General features: G+C 40.1%; 1 protein-coding gene across 1 annotated transcript in view; it reads left to right on the forward strand.

The window, feature by feature from the left end:
• LOC117515123 (gamma-aminobutyric acid receptor subunit gamma-3-like) overlaps positions 1-17,555 on the forward strand; it is a 378,931-nt gene that overhangs the window by 198,956 nt on the left and 162,420 nt on the right. The window contains exons 4-5 of the mRNA XM_034175623.1: positions 7,306-7,397; positions 8,348-8,479. Coding sequence (XP_034031514.1) covers positions 7,306-7,397; positions 8,348-8,479 — 224 coding nt within the window. The remainder of the gene's footprint in view (positions 1-7,305; positions 7,398-8,347; positions 8,480-17,555) is intronic.

The following is a 17,555-nucleotide window of genomic DNA, read 5'->3' on the forward strand; positions in this document are numbered from 1 at the left end:
GTTGGCTATATGTTTAATTATTAGATGTTGTTAAATTTTGGTGCAAAATTTTGTTAATTTTCTGCATATTCACTTCACTTTATACTCAATACATTTTCTAATTGGTTCATTTTATTCACAACTGCAAGTTGTGCTTGTCAAGAGAAATTCCGTCCATACGGCAAAACCTTTCACATCCTAAAACTCAAGAACCATAAAACTCATAAAATCTAAATTTTTACACATTTATAGTGGGAGGTCAAAGCTCTCCATGCCCCCCCCCCCCCCCCCCAAAAAAAAAAAAAAAAATCATACATTTCTGACATTCAGAAATGCCTTTTTTTTTGCTGAATTTTGGGTTTCGAGTAAAAAATGTAATCTAAGCCTTGAAATGCTCCTGTCTCGGGACTGCTCAAATGTGTGGCAAGGACTTAACTGTTTATTCAGTGGAGAAGTTAACTTTTGGTGAATATAGAGCCAATAATAAACTTTCAGTTGTGTATCTTGCCCTTACTTCTATTCAGTCAGCTTTAGAGTTCATTAAGCTTTAGTTCAGTTCACATTCAAAGAGTGACAACACCTAGGAATGATCACGTTGTAGAGTTTAAGATTAAAGCATTGTATCATCACAGTTTGCTCATATTCCACTGAAGTGAAGTCCAAGTCCACATTCATTTGCTGTTTATGTAAACATGGATTCATGGGGTCACTTAACAATCCACAACATTTCCTTAAGCAAGTCCTGCATATTCATGTATGAAACTGTGGGTTCTGATCGATATAGCCGAGGACCAGAGAACCTCTCTTTTTGAGCCATGGTTGAATCTTTTAATATGCATGATAGCCATAGCATCAAATAAAGACAGACAGGCCTATTAAAGAGGAACTATGTAACTTTGGAACTATGCAACGCTGGTCAGTTTTTCATTGTTTATTTTTTTGTTTTTTGGGGGGGGGGCAATCTTTGCTACGGAGCTCCCTCTACAGGTCAGAAGTACATATGTAATAAAACTGTCATGAAAACCCTTCACCCAATCTCCATGTGCATTTTTTTTCAATGGAGGCAGCAAACACAACCTGTGGAGCCATTTCAAGAAAGTGACAGTACACAGAGTTTATCTCAATTTACTTATAGATGCAACAGCAACAACACAAGGTTTTCATCCATTTTGCACAGATCATCTTTCAGCTCTCACTATTCCAAGAAAGCTTAACCAAGGATGACCCATGTGTAACCCCCTCACTTGGTGACACTCTTCTCTTCCTCTCTTCATCTGACAGATTTGTTGTTGTTGTTGAATTTTCTGCCAGCTCTGCTATGACAATGAAAATGTAATAAATATAGCTGATAGCTCACCGGTGGGTGGGTGGGGGGTATATGTGTTGTTGTAGTTCTGTAACGCAGTTTGTGTTTCTTGCGAAATGCTACACTCATTCAAATGACACCAGGCCAGCTTCCGTGAAGTTGCAAGGCTGGTTTTCTGCTATTACACACTTAAGCCCCATTTACACATAGACGGTAGACTCTCCCGGAAGCGTCCCGGCAGAGTTTTTGCCCCCTCCGGGCCGTTTTAGGGATCAAACGCCATAGTTAACGCCGGCGCACGGGGGCGTGGTTTGGTTGTGCCCCTGATTGTGTAAGTTCTCCTACTTAAGCCCCGTTTACACATAGACGGTAAGAGCTCCCGGAAGCGTCCCGGAAGAGTTTTTGGCCGTCTTAAGGATCAAACGCCGTTGTCAACGCCGGCAGTAGGGGGCGTGGCTTTGTTCCGGCTTTACTGGGAATCGTCGAAAAAATTATTCAACATGTCGAATAATTCCGGGAGCACTCCTGGAGAAGTGGCCTGACGACGGAGACAATGCGAACAACGGCGTTTGATACTTTTTAATCGCCGTGTCATTCCGCCCCTTCCTGTAGTCCCGCAGTTTACACCGCCGTAATTGGCGGCCAGCGTTGTATCCCTAACCAACGGCGTGTAAAACGACAATAGAGCCCAAATCGGCGTCCTCAAAGGCGTTTTAACCGGCGACAGAGGCAGACAAAACAGCAGCGCGAGCGGACAGTACGCTGTTCTAAACGTCACCTCCCAGTTAACGGCGTTCCAAACGGCCGATAGGCGGCGGTCAGTATAAAAACGCTAGCGCGCTGCATGCAGGTCTCTCACTCACGGCCAGCTCCAGATATTTTTGCAGAGAAGCTCCAGTATACCTCTTAAAATAAAATTGGCAGCGGCAAGGACTTACCAAGACGTCTGGTTCAGAAGCAGAGGGTAGTCCTGTGGTGCAGACGAGCAACACGTGAGGAGGGGAAAAAGGAGAGAACAGAAAAAGCTGAGAGATGAGCTCCTTGTCACTCCCTCCCCCTGCACTGACAGCTGCTTCAGCCTATTATATTCTGGGGGCGGTGCCTATAAGCAAAAGTTCCTGGAGTAACGCAGGATGTGCCTGGATAAATCCAGTGGTACACAGGGCATTATCGGCGGCAGCAGAACACCGCCGTTCTCACGTGCGTCTTAACCTTCATTTGTAAAGTATAGAAGAGAGTATTAACCCCCGTTGCCTGACGTGTGCCGGATGCTACGGCGTCAAAACTCCGCTTTATTCAGCGGATTTAGCGGCATTTTATCTGCGTATTTGCGGCTGATACGGCGCTCAAAATGCCGCCGAAATGCTCCGCCCCTTTCCACCGCGAAAACAGCCGGAACTACCGCGAACTTCGGTCTACGTACTACCCTCGGACACAACCGTCTATGTGTAACCTGGGCTTTAGTGAGGGAGGGAAGAGAGCCCCCATTCTCTCCAGAAAAAGTCATTTACCAATTACAATTACTCCCAAACTGTAATATTGAGGTAAAAATGTTGCATAGTTCCCCTGTAAGTTGCTTGTGACACCTCATTGCTACTCACAGGTGCCTGGTGTCCACTGGTGGACACTACCAGTTCTCAAACACTTGCAGGAAATTTTCTATCACATTTTGAATATTTTAAAAGTCTAAAATAAGGCCTTTATGCTGAAATGAATTTGTAACTCTCTGACTATATGTTGGATTTCCTGGCAGGGAATAGAACACAAGTATATCTTGATCATTTTACCTACGGGTCCTTGAGCCATTGTTTTTCATCAATAGCCATGAATAATGGACTTTCTCAATACCTTGAGTTTCTGACTTTGATCTGTTTTCCCAGGGTGGGATTATGCAAGCCTCAACACTTAATTTCAGTCAGATATCTCATAACACTCCATTTCATTGTTTTGCATAATGTCCATGAATAATGGCCCTGCTGCTGTGCCTTGCATCATAGATATTGTCCCCAAAAGCACTCCTCAGAAGCAGAAAATCCCAATTGGGCATTACCGTGTCCCCGTTAGATGTAACGTGTGACATTTGCCATTGTTGTCAGAATTACAGATGTGTCACCTTCAGCAAGTCTCCCAGTCATAAGACTCCAAAGGTCAATTGGGGTGATAGTAACAACGGGGACTGCGCTAAGAGATAGATTAAGAAGGTCAGATCGCATGTGTCTGCTGAAAAAGGTCAGAAAATCTGTGATTGTGTGTGGAAAAAGTGTGCATTTCTGATGTTCAGTGTGAGTTAGTGCATTTCTTCCACTTACTGTATTAAATGTAATGCAAGATCTAAATTTTATTGAAGGGTCTTCATAGAGATTTTTGGTAAATTCCTTCTATTCTTTCAAGGGCAAGTTGAGCAAGAGTCAGCACTCAGAGAGGATAACTCCAGTGTCTTACATGTTTGACACCAAGACATAATGCTATATGATCTAACGGCTGAGTGAATCCTTGTCATTTGATTGGTGGCTTGTATGTCATGTGACATGGATTATTCGTACCATTTGCCATTGAGTTTCATTGACCATGCAATCGTTCTTTTTTAGCGTGCAGTTTTGGTGCTATATCAAATGTGCTATTGCACACCCCGACCACCGCACATGCTGACACTACCGGGGGTGGCATTTAGCTAAACATAGCGGGGTTTGTTTTCGCTGATGGACAACAATTTGAAGAAGCTAATTGACTCTGTTAATTCTTCTAACACACACACACAACAAACAAATCCACTAGCTGTCTGGAGGCATGAAGGACTGTTCGGATTAAGTTATAATGAAAATCTGGACAAATTTCTGATGTGACTGTTTTCATGCTAATAGTGCGAATGGCCACACATTTTCTAAGTGCCATGCCAGCGGTGTTAGATGTTCATGCGTGTCACCTGGAATTTGGCCAACACCTGCCGCGAGAGGGTTCGATGGGCTCGCACAGTGCACACTCTGTCTTTCAGCCACTAGTTTGCACAAATAGTTGTAGCAACAGGTGTGCGAGGCTGCTTCGATTTCACACGTTTTGCACAAGATCCCATGCTTCATGCGCACTTTATGCGCAAATCGACCAAATTCACATTATGTGTGAAGTTCATGTTGGAATGTTAAGCACCAGTGACGAATACCAAAATCTAAGTCCTTTTTCTGTTTATAAATTAATAAAATATCAAATGACAAGGATCTGTTTTACCCATTATATAAAACAAATAATGAATGTTTTTTCCATTCTTTCAATGGAACAAATGTTTAATTTGGTGAAAGCTGGAACCATTTTTCACCTCATGAAATAATTTTATCATTGAACTCATAAAAATTCATTATTTGTATAATATGTGACTGATTATGCAGTGTTATTTTTTCACATTCACATTTTCTGCCAACATTAAGTTTAAAATAAAAAAAAAAGAAAATGCAGTTAGGTCTTTAAAAGTGGATCAACTTTAATTTGCACAATCTCATTCTGAGTCTGGTAAGAATCTGTGATATCAATATTTTATTTTACTCCATTTCATATTGCCGAGTCGTTTCAAAGTTTGCTCTTTGCCAGACCTCATCATTTAAGTATCTTTGAACTGTCTGTCCCTCGTGTGTGGACCCTGGGCTTCCTGCAGACGGGCTGACCTTTTGTCTGGGCTGACTGAGAAACAGGAAGCTGTGATGCTGCTACAGTTTTGAAGCAGCTGGTTTAGACTTTGATGATGTGCAGAATCTTTGGGCATTTGGGCATATTTATCTTTCTAAAGTTCTCTGCAGGAGTTAGCACGTGTGCGTGTCCATGAGCTTTTGAAATGACTGGAAGTTACCTTTGACGTCAGGTGATGCACGTGCAGAGTGTGCACACTGATGTCTATAAAATGTCTTGTAAGTCACTTCAGAGGTGTTATCTGGTTACTAAAGCAGCATTTTTAGATTTAGAAGAAACCGATTACATATACACAGAAGCAGTTTTGTAGCATTTTCCACCATCTTGGATTTTCTGTTCAAGCAAACAAAAAAGATGACATCACTGTGTCTTTTTGTATTCTGATTGGCTGTCACAATGTGCCTCCCAGCATCCCTCGTGCAAGTCAGGGGAAGTCTCCACTTAATCTATGACGTCGCTGTCATGAACTCTATGGGTCGTAGTTCAAGGCGTCTTTCAAGGGAACAATTTATTGTTTTCTAGGCAGCACACATTGTGTAAGTCATATTGTGAATCCACTATTCAAAGAAAATGCAAAGATCTTTAAAAGCTCAGTGGCAGTATACATTTATTTTTTTTTTTTGAGAGAGAGAGCTTTTAAAGTAAACGTCCAGAGAGAGACAATGGTGCACAAATGAATGCCATTTGGAGCAATTAACCTTTACCATGTGTTTTCAACTAGGTATGGCCAAATCACAACGCCTCATCTGATGGTTAATAATCCCATTAATCCATTTGATTGCTTTGGGAGAAGAGACTCCGTCTCAGACGTGCTGCTGTGGTCCAAAATGATGCATGCACAGATGTAAAAGGTGGACAGATTTTTTTTTTTTTTTTTTTTTTTTAGGGGCGGACCGTTCAGTCTGCTACACCGGTGTGAATGTGTTTGTTTGTCTATATGTGGACTTGTGACAGACTGGCGTCCTGTCCAGGGGGTACCTCGCCTCTCGCCCTATGACCACTGACACAGGCTCCGCCCCCCACCCTCGTGACCCTTAATTGGAGGAAACGGGTATAGAGGATGGATAGATTATAAAGTAATGATGCTTGCATTTTTTAACAGGGTTGTAAAATATTCAGTAAGTTTCTCTGACCATACCCTTTTGTTTTCACTGTGGTTTAATGGGAGAAGATTGACATATTTTAATCTGTGTTTTATTTTTACAAGCTTCGACATTCATCTCTTCACTGTGGACAAAAATGAATTTAATTTATGTTGTATTCACTCTGAATTCAAACTCCATTACGGGCTAGTCCACGATATAAAGTATTGCCTTGGGGCAAGACAAAAACAGTCAACTACTTCTTGTCACCAGGTGAGAAGAACAGGTGAAAATATCATTAGAAATGACTGGTAGAATGTGAATGTCTCACGAAATATAAAGAAACATTTTCTTAGTCGCTTACTTTAAGGCACCTTGACACTTGCCCGAATTTGATCCCCACACTTGCACACAATCTTATGTGCCAATGAGTAAACTCATTGTAAACTGTTGTAAAATGTGCGCGGCTGCATGCCAGTGCGCAAAGAAAATTTTGAGATGTTCAAAACGTCTTCCATTAACCTTCTGGGGTCGACACCGTCGTATTCGACATCTAAGACCAAGCTTTACTAAATTATAAATAACTTTTGGATGATATGAGATAGAAACTTTTTTTTTTTCTGAAAAGTTACCGCGGACCTTTACTTTGCAGACCAAACATTCAACACAGTCAAACCTATTCCATTTATTAATTCTATTAGCTCAACCAATAATTTGCACCACGTTTTACCAAAATTGGAGCAACTTTAACTTTCGACCCCTATACTGTTGCTGTTTTTACCCCGTAACTCTATAACATTCAGTGACAGACACTCCAAACTATACATTTTTGGAATCTGTATGCTCAGCCAAATAATGTGGTATAGTTTTCAATATGATTGGAAAACTAAGTATCTTCAGCTTTAAACCCACTTGTCAGAAAAACTATGGGCGATATCACAGAGGGTTTGTCCGGCATATGTATGGTTTATTGTTTTTATATCAATAAATATTAGTATCACAGCTTCTGTGTGCTTTTATTTGGTTTTGATTGCTTTCTGTGCTCTTATGCCAAATATTTTCACCGTTTGGAGAGATGGGTCATTGCTGTGGTGGCAAGAGATGGAAGCACGACATATGTTTGAGTGTTCCCAGTGACATTTCTTTCCCTTCAAACTATCAAATCAGCATTGGACTAAAACCTTTTAGCACACTTCTTTCTGCCTCTGTTACTTCACAAAGAGCCGTCCCATCACTACATTGACTCTGCTTTTCTTTCCCCAGGAGTACCAGATCGATATTATCTTTGCTCAGACATGGGTGGACACCCGTCTGCGTTACAACAGCAGCAGCATGCGGATTCTGACCCTCAACAGGTAAGCTATGGGGATATTATGAAAGTTAGGATGTTGACCCATGAGGAACCATGGGTTGTAGATGTGGTCATTTGTACTGTATTCACCATTCACCATTTTAGAGTATCCCAGAATCCTTTGCGCGCTGGGGAGGGAGGAAAATGCCATAGACATGCCAACGCATTAGCATCGGTCCCGTTTTTAAGTTCTAAAATACATCTATCAACTGTTTCAGAAGACCATAACAGGTGGGTAAATATTACTCACAAACATTCGCTCTTTAGGGTTTTAATGGGGAAAAATTAAGATAAAGCAAAATAAAACAAAGAACCAATGAAGCAGCAAATCGAAGATCTAAGCACTCCTTCATTGGTTCAAGGTTCAAAGCAAAGCCGCACTGCAGAAACGGTTGATTATACAGCCTCACTGCAGGGTCTGTAATCAATGTAGAGAAATAATTTTCCTGACAAACACCTCCTAAAACAACGGCCACTTTGAAGGTCCGATAAGGGAATCGTTAAGCAAAAAGGCTATTGATGTGGATGGATCAAATCATTTCTTAAGGGTACCCGAAAAGAACCGGTTCATGACACGCAACCCTAACAACAAAACAATTATCTTCATTAAACACCTAAATACATATTTTGGTTGAACTCACCTCCATAACGATGCAATGTTGCAAACAAGTTGCTTGTCCATTCCACCACCCACAAACGCTTGTTGACAACAAAATCTCGGCCTCCCCAGCGAGAACGTGATTACACGTGAGATTTGACACCGTAAAGGCGTCAATATAGAAGGCAGCTGACGTCTGGGGAAAATCTGTTTATAGTTATGCTACATTTTTTCAGTATTGACATGGAAAAAGCCTGGAGCCTGTACATGCATTTTAGAGGAATATGAAGGAATTAGGCAGCAATCGTTTCTTACCTTCTGTCCTGTGTCCATTTGTCTCCTTCTTACTCACCCAGCAATATGGTCGGCTTGATCTGGCTGCCGGACACCATCTTCAGGAATTCTAAGAACGCAGATTCGCACTGGATCACAACACCCAATCAGCTACTCCGCATCTGGAATAATGGAAAAATACTCTACACGCTGAGGTGAAACCCTACAAATCCTAATATTCTCTGAGAATCATGTCTACTTTTAATTATTTTAAGAAAAATAGATTTGAAATTTTGGCTGCTCAGATGTCCAACATAAAGAGCTGAGCCATAGTTTTTTGCATGGAATTATTATGATATATTAAAAGTAAACATACTGTAGTTTATTATTAGTTTAATCTTTATTCAGTCAAAGATCTTCACATCAAAATTTGGCTATAGAACTTCATTCTGAAAACAATCTTATACAGTGTGTTAAAGGGTCCTATGTCCAGTCTGCTCACTTATTTTCTCACTTCAACTCTCTTGTCTTCAGAATTACCAAGTTCTATCTCCTTCATAATTCTTTGAAAAAAGAAGAATGTGCAAATTTTATCTTAAAAAAGGTAAAATAAATGCTATCTCCAAAACACTTTTTTCAAAAGCACAATTCTGCAAACTCTGTTGGTTCTGTATAAACAAAAAATTAACATAACAGCATAAATGACTGATATTATAACAACTATTTCACAAGCTGGTCTGTCTCTGGGCTGGCTGCTACTTGAAACACCTGCTTTCCTGAAGGACCTACAGTATCTAGAACAATATCCATAGGATGATTCCAAAAATAAAGACGAACAGGGTCAAAAACATATTTGACCCTTAAAATGAATGAGGACAACACAGCTATTAGAGATCTGTCTGTATATATGTATGTATATTTAAATAGACAGATATTTCAGCTATAGTTTTTGTTTTGTATTGTTTTGTTTACAACCCCAAATAAGAAACAATTTGGATGATATGGAAAATGTGGTGGTGGGGGGGGGTCTGTGATATTTCATGTATTTGTGGTCATCTTCCTTTAATTTGTTAATATGCATCCATTCCTGTATTTAAGGCCTACAACACATTAATTTAAATTATTTTCATTTATATAGCACCAAATCACAACAAAAGGCGCTTCACACAAGTAAGTTCTAACCTTACCAACCCCCAGAGCAAGCACACAGGTGACAGTTGTAAGGAAAAACTCCCTCTGATAATTTGAGGAAGAAACCTCAAGCAGTCCAGACTCAAAGAGGTGACCCTCTGCTTAGGCTTACTACCGACATAATTGATGAATAAATTTACAAAACGAATTTCAGAAGCAGACACCACACCCATCTGTGGATGGAGCCGCACCTCAAACAGAGAGAAAAAACAGAATCAGGCATCGGAAAGACAACAAATACAGTATAATCTGTCAGCATTAAGCAACAAGAAAAACAGAAGAAATGCTGAGGTGCTCGTCGGCCACTAGCCTTAAGCATCACCAGAATTTAGATAAAGTTGAGGCCACGACCCGCTCCCTTTCCTAATAAAGTGAATTTAAAAGAGTAAAAAGCATAGTAACATATTATTGAATGCTATGCTAGCCATATGAAAGGGAAAATAAATGCATCTTAAGTCTTGACTTGAAAGTCTCTACTGAATCTGACTATTTTATTGATGCAGGGAGATCATTCCAGCCTCGGAACACAAAGTAGTCCTGCACCCTGAAAATGCACAGCCCAGGCCAGTACGTAGGGTTTAATTAGGTCAGCTAAGTATTCCAAACACACATTAAAAACAAAAGAATTGGACAGGGGCTAGTTGTCCTAAATGGAATTAAGTCACTACTTTTACAGCCACTTTTCTTGAAAAACATCAGGGCATGAATACATGAACATGTTACGGAATATGTCTTGTACATCATTTACATAAGTTATTAAGAAATTCAAACCGTATGGTACTGTATGGTAATTCTGTGTCAAGTGGGCGGATCTCAAAAACTATGTGACCATGTTGGAAGGAGAGGAGTGAGGGAAGCCACCAAGACACAACTCTAAAATAATTTTTGGCTTATGTGGATGTGAGTGTAGAAACCGAGAATGGTGCAACATTTTAACTTGGATTTTATATATTGCCCCAACTTTTTCTGATTTGGGGTTGTATATGTTGCATTTTGATATTAAGGAACTATTTTAAAGAAAAGTGTTAACATTTTATTGCTTTTTAAAATCATCTTAGAACAAATTAAAACTCCAACCTCTTATTAAAAAACGGGGGGGGACACTCTGCCATGTGCAGGCATACGTTGAAATAATCTGAACAAAGCAATGCAGGCTTATTTGACTCCCATATTTTTGGAAAATAAACAAAAATAAATAATGAAATAAGAGGTAACCCACTTTGACATAAATAAAACATATAGCTGCAGCCTGATAACTTTGAGAAGTAAACATGAAAATCAGCCACTTGTATTTTTATTATGACTAGAGTTCATTTTAGTGTGATGGAAGTCATCGTGTTTGTTTCTCCTCCTCACATATTGCCCTTGAATTCACTCATCTAATCTGAAATAAATGCTTTTGGTTTAAATAAGGGGCTAATAGAGGACACTGTTCTGACCTGATAAATGTGATTTCTGCTTCTGAACTTCACTGCAATTTCTCCACATCAGCTTTTAAAAAAAAAAAAACACGCACATATGTGCGTTTATTCAGTGCATTCATATATCCTACATTTTTTATTGCATTTCAACTATTTCATTTGTTTGCGATGATGCTTAATGCATAAATTGACATCAGTGTTGTCTCATAAATTTGGCAAATTGTCACCGCCGGCTACCGTTTGTGACGTGTGCATGTTGGACGCGCTTATGGTGTGAAATTAATCAGGAGATGAGGTGGTTGACAGTTTTGTTTTTACTGAACATATCGCTCCACACGCTGGCCAAAATCCTCCCCCTCTGCTCCGCTGTCTCACATGCACTGACAGACTCACCATCCCACGGCACAATATAGCATCTGAGTCATAGGTCTGAGTCAAAGAACAAAGTTCTAACCTTTGTGAATATATTCCATGGCATTGGTTGACTGCAAAGGTGCTACACTTACGTCACAGCGTCACTCTGTCTGAAAACCTCTGAGGTTTTCAATTTTTAAAGATGCTGCTGTTTAGGAAGGGGAAAAAAGATTCATGGACACAGAGTGTTGTCAAAGCTATAGGGAGCCGCGCAGAGTAGTTAAAGAGCCACATGTGGATCTGGAGCCGTAGGTTGCCAGCCCCCGGTGTGGACCAGCCAATACCTGAAATACCACCATATGAAAGGGCCTGTCTGTCACAAAATCTGTAAAATGTTCCAAAGACATCAGTTCATAGTGAATACAGTGTTAACACTGGACATAGACCCTTCTGACGTGAAAGTAAATCCCTTCCAAAGCGTTGGAAATATAAAACTCTTGCCAACAACATAGTTCATATATCATATATTTTTGGATCCAAAGGGATCCAAAAAGGCTAGGACCAAAAGTTATACTGGATTGGTTCCCACTGACCAATAGCATTAGAGCTTACTGCCAACAGCTAGCCAATCAGAGCGTGGCATACAATTAGTCATGAGATGACATCACTAATGACGTAGCGGAGGTCAGGAACTTGCTGACAGACGCTGGTTGAAAAAATGGCAACAAACATGTCAACAACAGTAGAAAATCGTCTGCCAGCGAGGTTTGCTGAGTTCACAGAGGAGGAACTGGTGGAAATATTGAACTCCAAGGATGCCAAAAACACTAAGAAGGTAGACAAGCACACTACTGACGTTTTAGAAGCATTCATATGCTGTTCACAACAAAATAAATTGATTTAATTTACTTGACTCTTTGTTGTTTGCTTAACTTGGGAGGGGGGTGGAGAACATAATTGATGGATGGCAAGTTGTCCAACATAGAGAAATATTGGATTCAGAAAAGTTATATTGGACAAGGCATAGCCAAGTCCAATATAACTTTTCTGAATCCAATATTTCTCTATGTTGGACTCCTTACCATCCATTATATATATAATATATATATATATATATATATATATATATATATATATATATATATATATATATATATATATATATATATATATATATATATATATATATATATATATATATGGCACATTGGAGAGGTGTTCTCTTCACGGATGAATCCCGGTTCACACTGTCCAGGGCAGATGGCAGACAGTGTGTGCGGCGTCGTGTGGGTGAGCGGTTTTCTGATGTCAATGTTGTGGATCAAGTGGCCCATGGTGGCGGTGGGGTTATTTTATGGGCAGGCGTCTGTTATGGACGAAGAACACAGGTGCATTTTATTGATGGCATTTTGAATGCACAGAGATACCGTGACGAGATCCTGAGGCCCATTGTTGTGTCATACATCCAAGAACATCACCTCATGTTGCAGCAGGATAATGCACGGCCCCATGTTACAAGGATCTGTACACAATTCTTGGAAGCTGAAAATGTCCCAGTTACCCATACTCACCGGACATGTCACCCATTGAGCATGTTTGGGATGCTCTGGACTGGCGTATACGACAGCGTGTACCAGTTCCTGCCAATATCCAGCAACTTCGCACAGCCACTGAAGAGGAGTGGACCAACATTCCACAGGCCACAATTGACAACCTGATCAACTCTATGCGAAGGAGATGTGTTGCACTGCATGAGGCAAATGGTGGTCACACCAGATACTGACTGGTATCCCCCCCAATAAAACAAAACTGCACCTTTCAGAGCGGCCTTTAATTGTGGGCAGTCTAAGGCACACCTGTGCACTAATCATGGTGTCTAATCAGCATCTTGATATGGCACACCTGTAAGGTTGGATGGATTATCTCAGCAAAGGAAAAGTGCTCACTATCACAGATTTAGACTGGTTTGTGAACAATATTTGAGGGAAATGATGATATTGTGTATGTGGAAAAAGTTTTAGATCTTTGAGCTCATCTCATACAAAATGGGAGCAAAACCAAAAGTGTTGCGTTTATATTTTTGTTGAGTGTATATATATATATATATATATATATATATATATATATATATATATATATATATATATATATATATATATATATATGCACACGGGAAGATTGAGAAGGTTTGAGCAAGAAAAGGTTCTCTATCTTTTGCATTTCTAGGAACCAACATTTCTGAATATTGCACCCAATGACTCAAAATGCCACACATTCCTGAGACCACCCTGTCTAGCTAGCTATCAGTTTATATAGATTACTATATATATCAATTTTAAAGTAATAGATAGGACTATGTTGACACACAGACCCCTGAATCAATCTAAATGTACTATGAACCGGTCCATGGTGTGATTTTTAACATTAGAATTCAGTTGAGTTAGTCTTGTTTTGATGCAGGTTCTGCATCATCAAGCTCTAACAAAAGTTAAAAGGTTGGCACGAGGCTCATCTCTTGAACTTTTTGTTCAGTTCACAATTTTTTAGTAGTGTCATACTGATTCAGAACGAGAAATTTATGCTATGCTAACAACAACTGGCTTCTTCTTCTGGCCTTCTGCTATGTTGCACATTCTGCTGAGGTATACATGTTGCTGCCCCCACTGGTGAACAAATCATAAAAACCTTTCTTGAAATATATATTTAAAGGAAAGCAATGCCACACTTGTTTTTGTATTTTTTTCATTCAAAATGAATGTCTAAATTAAACAAAGAAACAAAGAAGGTCATCTGTACACCATGGTTAAAAAAAATGCCTGAAAAATTCTGTATTCCATTTCTGTTAATGACCACCCCTAACTCCTACACACTGCAGCTTTAATGTAAAAAAAAAAAAAAAAAAAAAAAAACTATTTTTCAAATGTATTGCTAACTGTTGATGTAGTAAAGTTTATGCACTTTGTAGTTCTTAATCTTATAAGCAAAAATCAGTTTCCTACAAACACTGATTTGAATCACATTTGTCACCTAATTAGGAAGTTATTGGAGTAACACAGTCCAAATCTGGATAAAAGGTGGCAACAACTGGAGCTGTCATGTTTAAGAAAGTTTCAGCATGCAATTGTGTTGAGCTTGTTTGTGAGCATGTGTGCTGATTTGTTCTCTCCTCAGCATTATTCCTTCCACAGTCAGCTTGAATTCACATCAGTTAAAGTCCTGGCTCAAATTTCCTAAACTACTCCAGCGGCATGACTCCTTGATTCGCTCTCCATCCATATGTTTTGTACATTATCAACACTCTGATTTCTACCAACAGATGGCTGTATGCAACTCAGGCCTCATGCACAACCCAGTTGAGCTCATTAGTAAACAACAATTGCATGCTGTTCCGTTGATAAGAAAACCCCAGATGCTTTTTAAGACTCTCTTTTATTCCATTTCGCCATTCATGCAAAAGTTAAAAGAGGGCCCTATCTTGACTGCCCTGGCGCATCCTGTCTTAGTGTGGTTGAGACTTGGATGCTAACCGTTGACCTAATGCAGCAAGTGAATGTTTTTGATATTAGGTCTCTTCTTAGGTACTGCAGGAATAATGTTACATAAAACAAATGGTTGGTTAGTTACTTTTAGAGACTCAAATAACTTCCATTATGAGTGAATATTAGCAAAGAAGAAGAAGAAGAAGAACAGGAAGAGGAAAATGTCCAGAAATAGAGCGAGAAGAGGAAAACTAGAAGGGTGTAGGTGAGAGTCGGGACTTTGAATATTGGCAGTATGACTGGTAAAGGGAGAGAGCTGGCTGAAAGATAGAGATATTGGGCCTCATGTATCAACGTTGCGTACGGCGATATTTGAGTGTATATGGGGTGTACGCCAAAACGGCTGCGCTACTTGGCATTTATCAATGTGGTCGTTGGCGTACACTACACCAGGTCGAGAGGTGGCGTAAATTATACACCAAAATGAACCAGCACTGGAATCCACATAAAAATGATCAACATGATAAACAGTGTCATTATACAAATCAATGCATATGTTACATAAATAACACTTTCCTGATTATACTACATAATAATTAATACAAATCCTGCCTTTGCAGGATTGTTATGGAGCACGATCCGTGGCCACAGCGCTGACAGGAAGGAAAGCGCTGCACGCCTTTTTCTCCAGACTTCGAGCCTGGAGCCAGAGCAGCACTGAGCTTAACTTCATGTGGTGTGATCGTTTTAGACTATGAAATTGATAATAACAACTGTAGTTTCGTCATTTCCTTAATTCGCCCGTGCTGCAACCAGGTTTTGTCGTCTCCATTCGGTTGTCACAATAAAATAAATACAGAAATACATTTAAAAAATAAAGAAATCTGACAGATTAGGCGTGTCTTATTAATTGAGCGAGCAAATATCCACATGTCAAGAAATACTGACATGTGAAAAGAGAATACAGTGGTCCCTCGCTATAACACCGTTCACCTGTCGTGGCCTCGGAGTCTCACGGAGTATTTAGTCCAGTTTTGTATGCCTTTTTTTTTTTTTTTACAGTGTTCTGTGTTCTGCGTATCTGTTTATAAGAATCTTGTTGCCCAGAAGAGAAAAGAGCACCAACAACTACTCTTAACTGTGTTTGTCACTCGGAAACAAACACCTGCTGCAGCGAGATGTGAGTGGAAAAAGGCGCAACGTCAGAATGCAGAGGCCCAATCTGTGAAATACTGGTTAGTCACTATTAATAATTTCTTATGTGTCCGACCTCGTTCGTTGATCGTTAAAATTAATTCGTTAGTTCTAAATGCCATCATAATTATTTATAGGAAAACGTTCTATTTTTATTTCTCAAACAAATGTTTGGGCCTGAAAACAGTTTGGTATTATTTTCCTACTAAGATTTGAACTTTGAGAGTGTTTACACACGAGAGAAAAGTGAGAAAATGTTCATGCCTGATTGAGAAAGTGTATAAACTGTGTAGTGAGGGGTTTTACAGCCTTAAAACGGCTATAATAATTGTAAAAAATAACGCTGCCTAACGTCGCGGTTTCACGTATTTCGGGCTATTTTTTAGAACGTAACTCCAGCGATTAATGAGGGACCACTGTAACACTTTATTGATTATATACTACAAAACAATTGACCGCTTTTGACACTCTATTGGCACGCGTCGTGATTGGTGGAGTTCTTTTTCATTGCCGTCTTCCCGACTTCCATGTCGTAAAATGAGGGTGTGTCTGAAGCGGAGTCTGAATATTTATGGGCGTGTTTATTATAATTATGATCGTTTCCACCCGCCGCATTTATCAAGATCACGTCAGGCGCACGCCAGAAAAGGGCAGGTGCGCACTGCTTGATACATGTTACGGTGACTTTGGTGTATTTCAAGTTTACGCCGTAAATTTATGTCACAAGTGCGCAACATTGATACATGAGGCCCATTGTGTGTGCAAGAGACCAAGTGGAAGGGAAGTAAGGGAGTAAGGGAAGCAATTTTGACTACTGGAGAGGTTCTGCAGATGTGGTCAGGGAGACAGCGAGGAAGGTACTGGGTGTGACATCTGGACAGTGGAAGGAAGATAAGGAGACTTGGGGGTGGACCGAAGATGTCCAGGAAAGCATAAGGACAAAGAGGTTGGCAAAAAACAGTTGGGATAGTTGGCGAGATGAAGAAAGTAGACAGGAGTACAAGGAGGAGTGTGGCGTAAGGTGTAAAGAGAAGTGGCAAAAGCTAAGGAAAAGGCATTTAGTGAGCTGTACAAGAACTCAAATAGTAAGGAAGGAGAAAAGGACTTCTACTGATTGGCCAGTCAAAGGGACAGAGCTGGAAAGGATGTGCAGCAGATTACGGTGGGAAAAGATACACATGGTAATGTGCTGACAAGCGAGAAGTGTGTGTTGAGAAGGTGGAGGGAATATTTTGAGGAGCTGATGAATGAAAAAAAATGAGAGAAAAGGCTGGATGATGTGGAGAGAGTAAATCAGGAAGTACAAGGGATAAGTAAGGATGAAGTGAGAGCAGCTTTGAAAAGGATGAATAGTGGAAAGGCAGTTGGTTCAGATGACATTCCGATGCAGGCATGGAAATGTCTTGGAGAGATAGCAGTGGAGTTTGGAGTACTAACAAAGTGTTGGTTCCTACTTTAAGAACAAGGGTGATGTGCAGAGCTGCAGTAACTACAGAGGCAAAAAGTTGATCAGCCTCAGCATGAAGTAATGGGAACGAGTAATAGAAGCTCAGCTTCGAAAACAGATGAAGTTTCATGCTGAGAAAGAGCACTACAGATGCAATGTTTGCTCTGAGAATAGTGATGGAGCAGTATAGAAAAGGCCAGAAGGA

Source organism: Thalassophryne amazonica, chromosome 1 (assembly GCF_902500255.1).
Source record: "Thalassophryne amazonica chromosome 1, fThaAma1.1, whole genome shotgun sequence".
Taxonomy (NCBI): Eukaryota; Metazoa; Chordata; class Actinopteri; order Batrachoidiformes; family Batrachoididae; genus Thalassophryne; species Thalassophryne amazonica.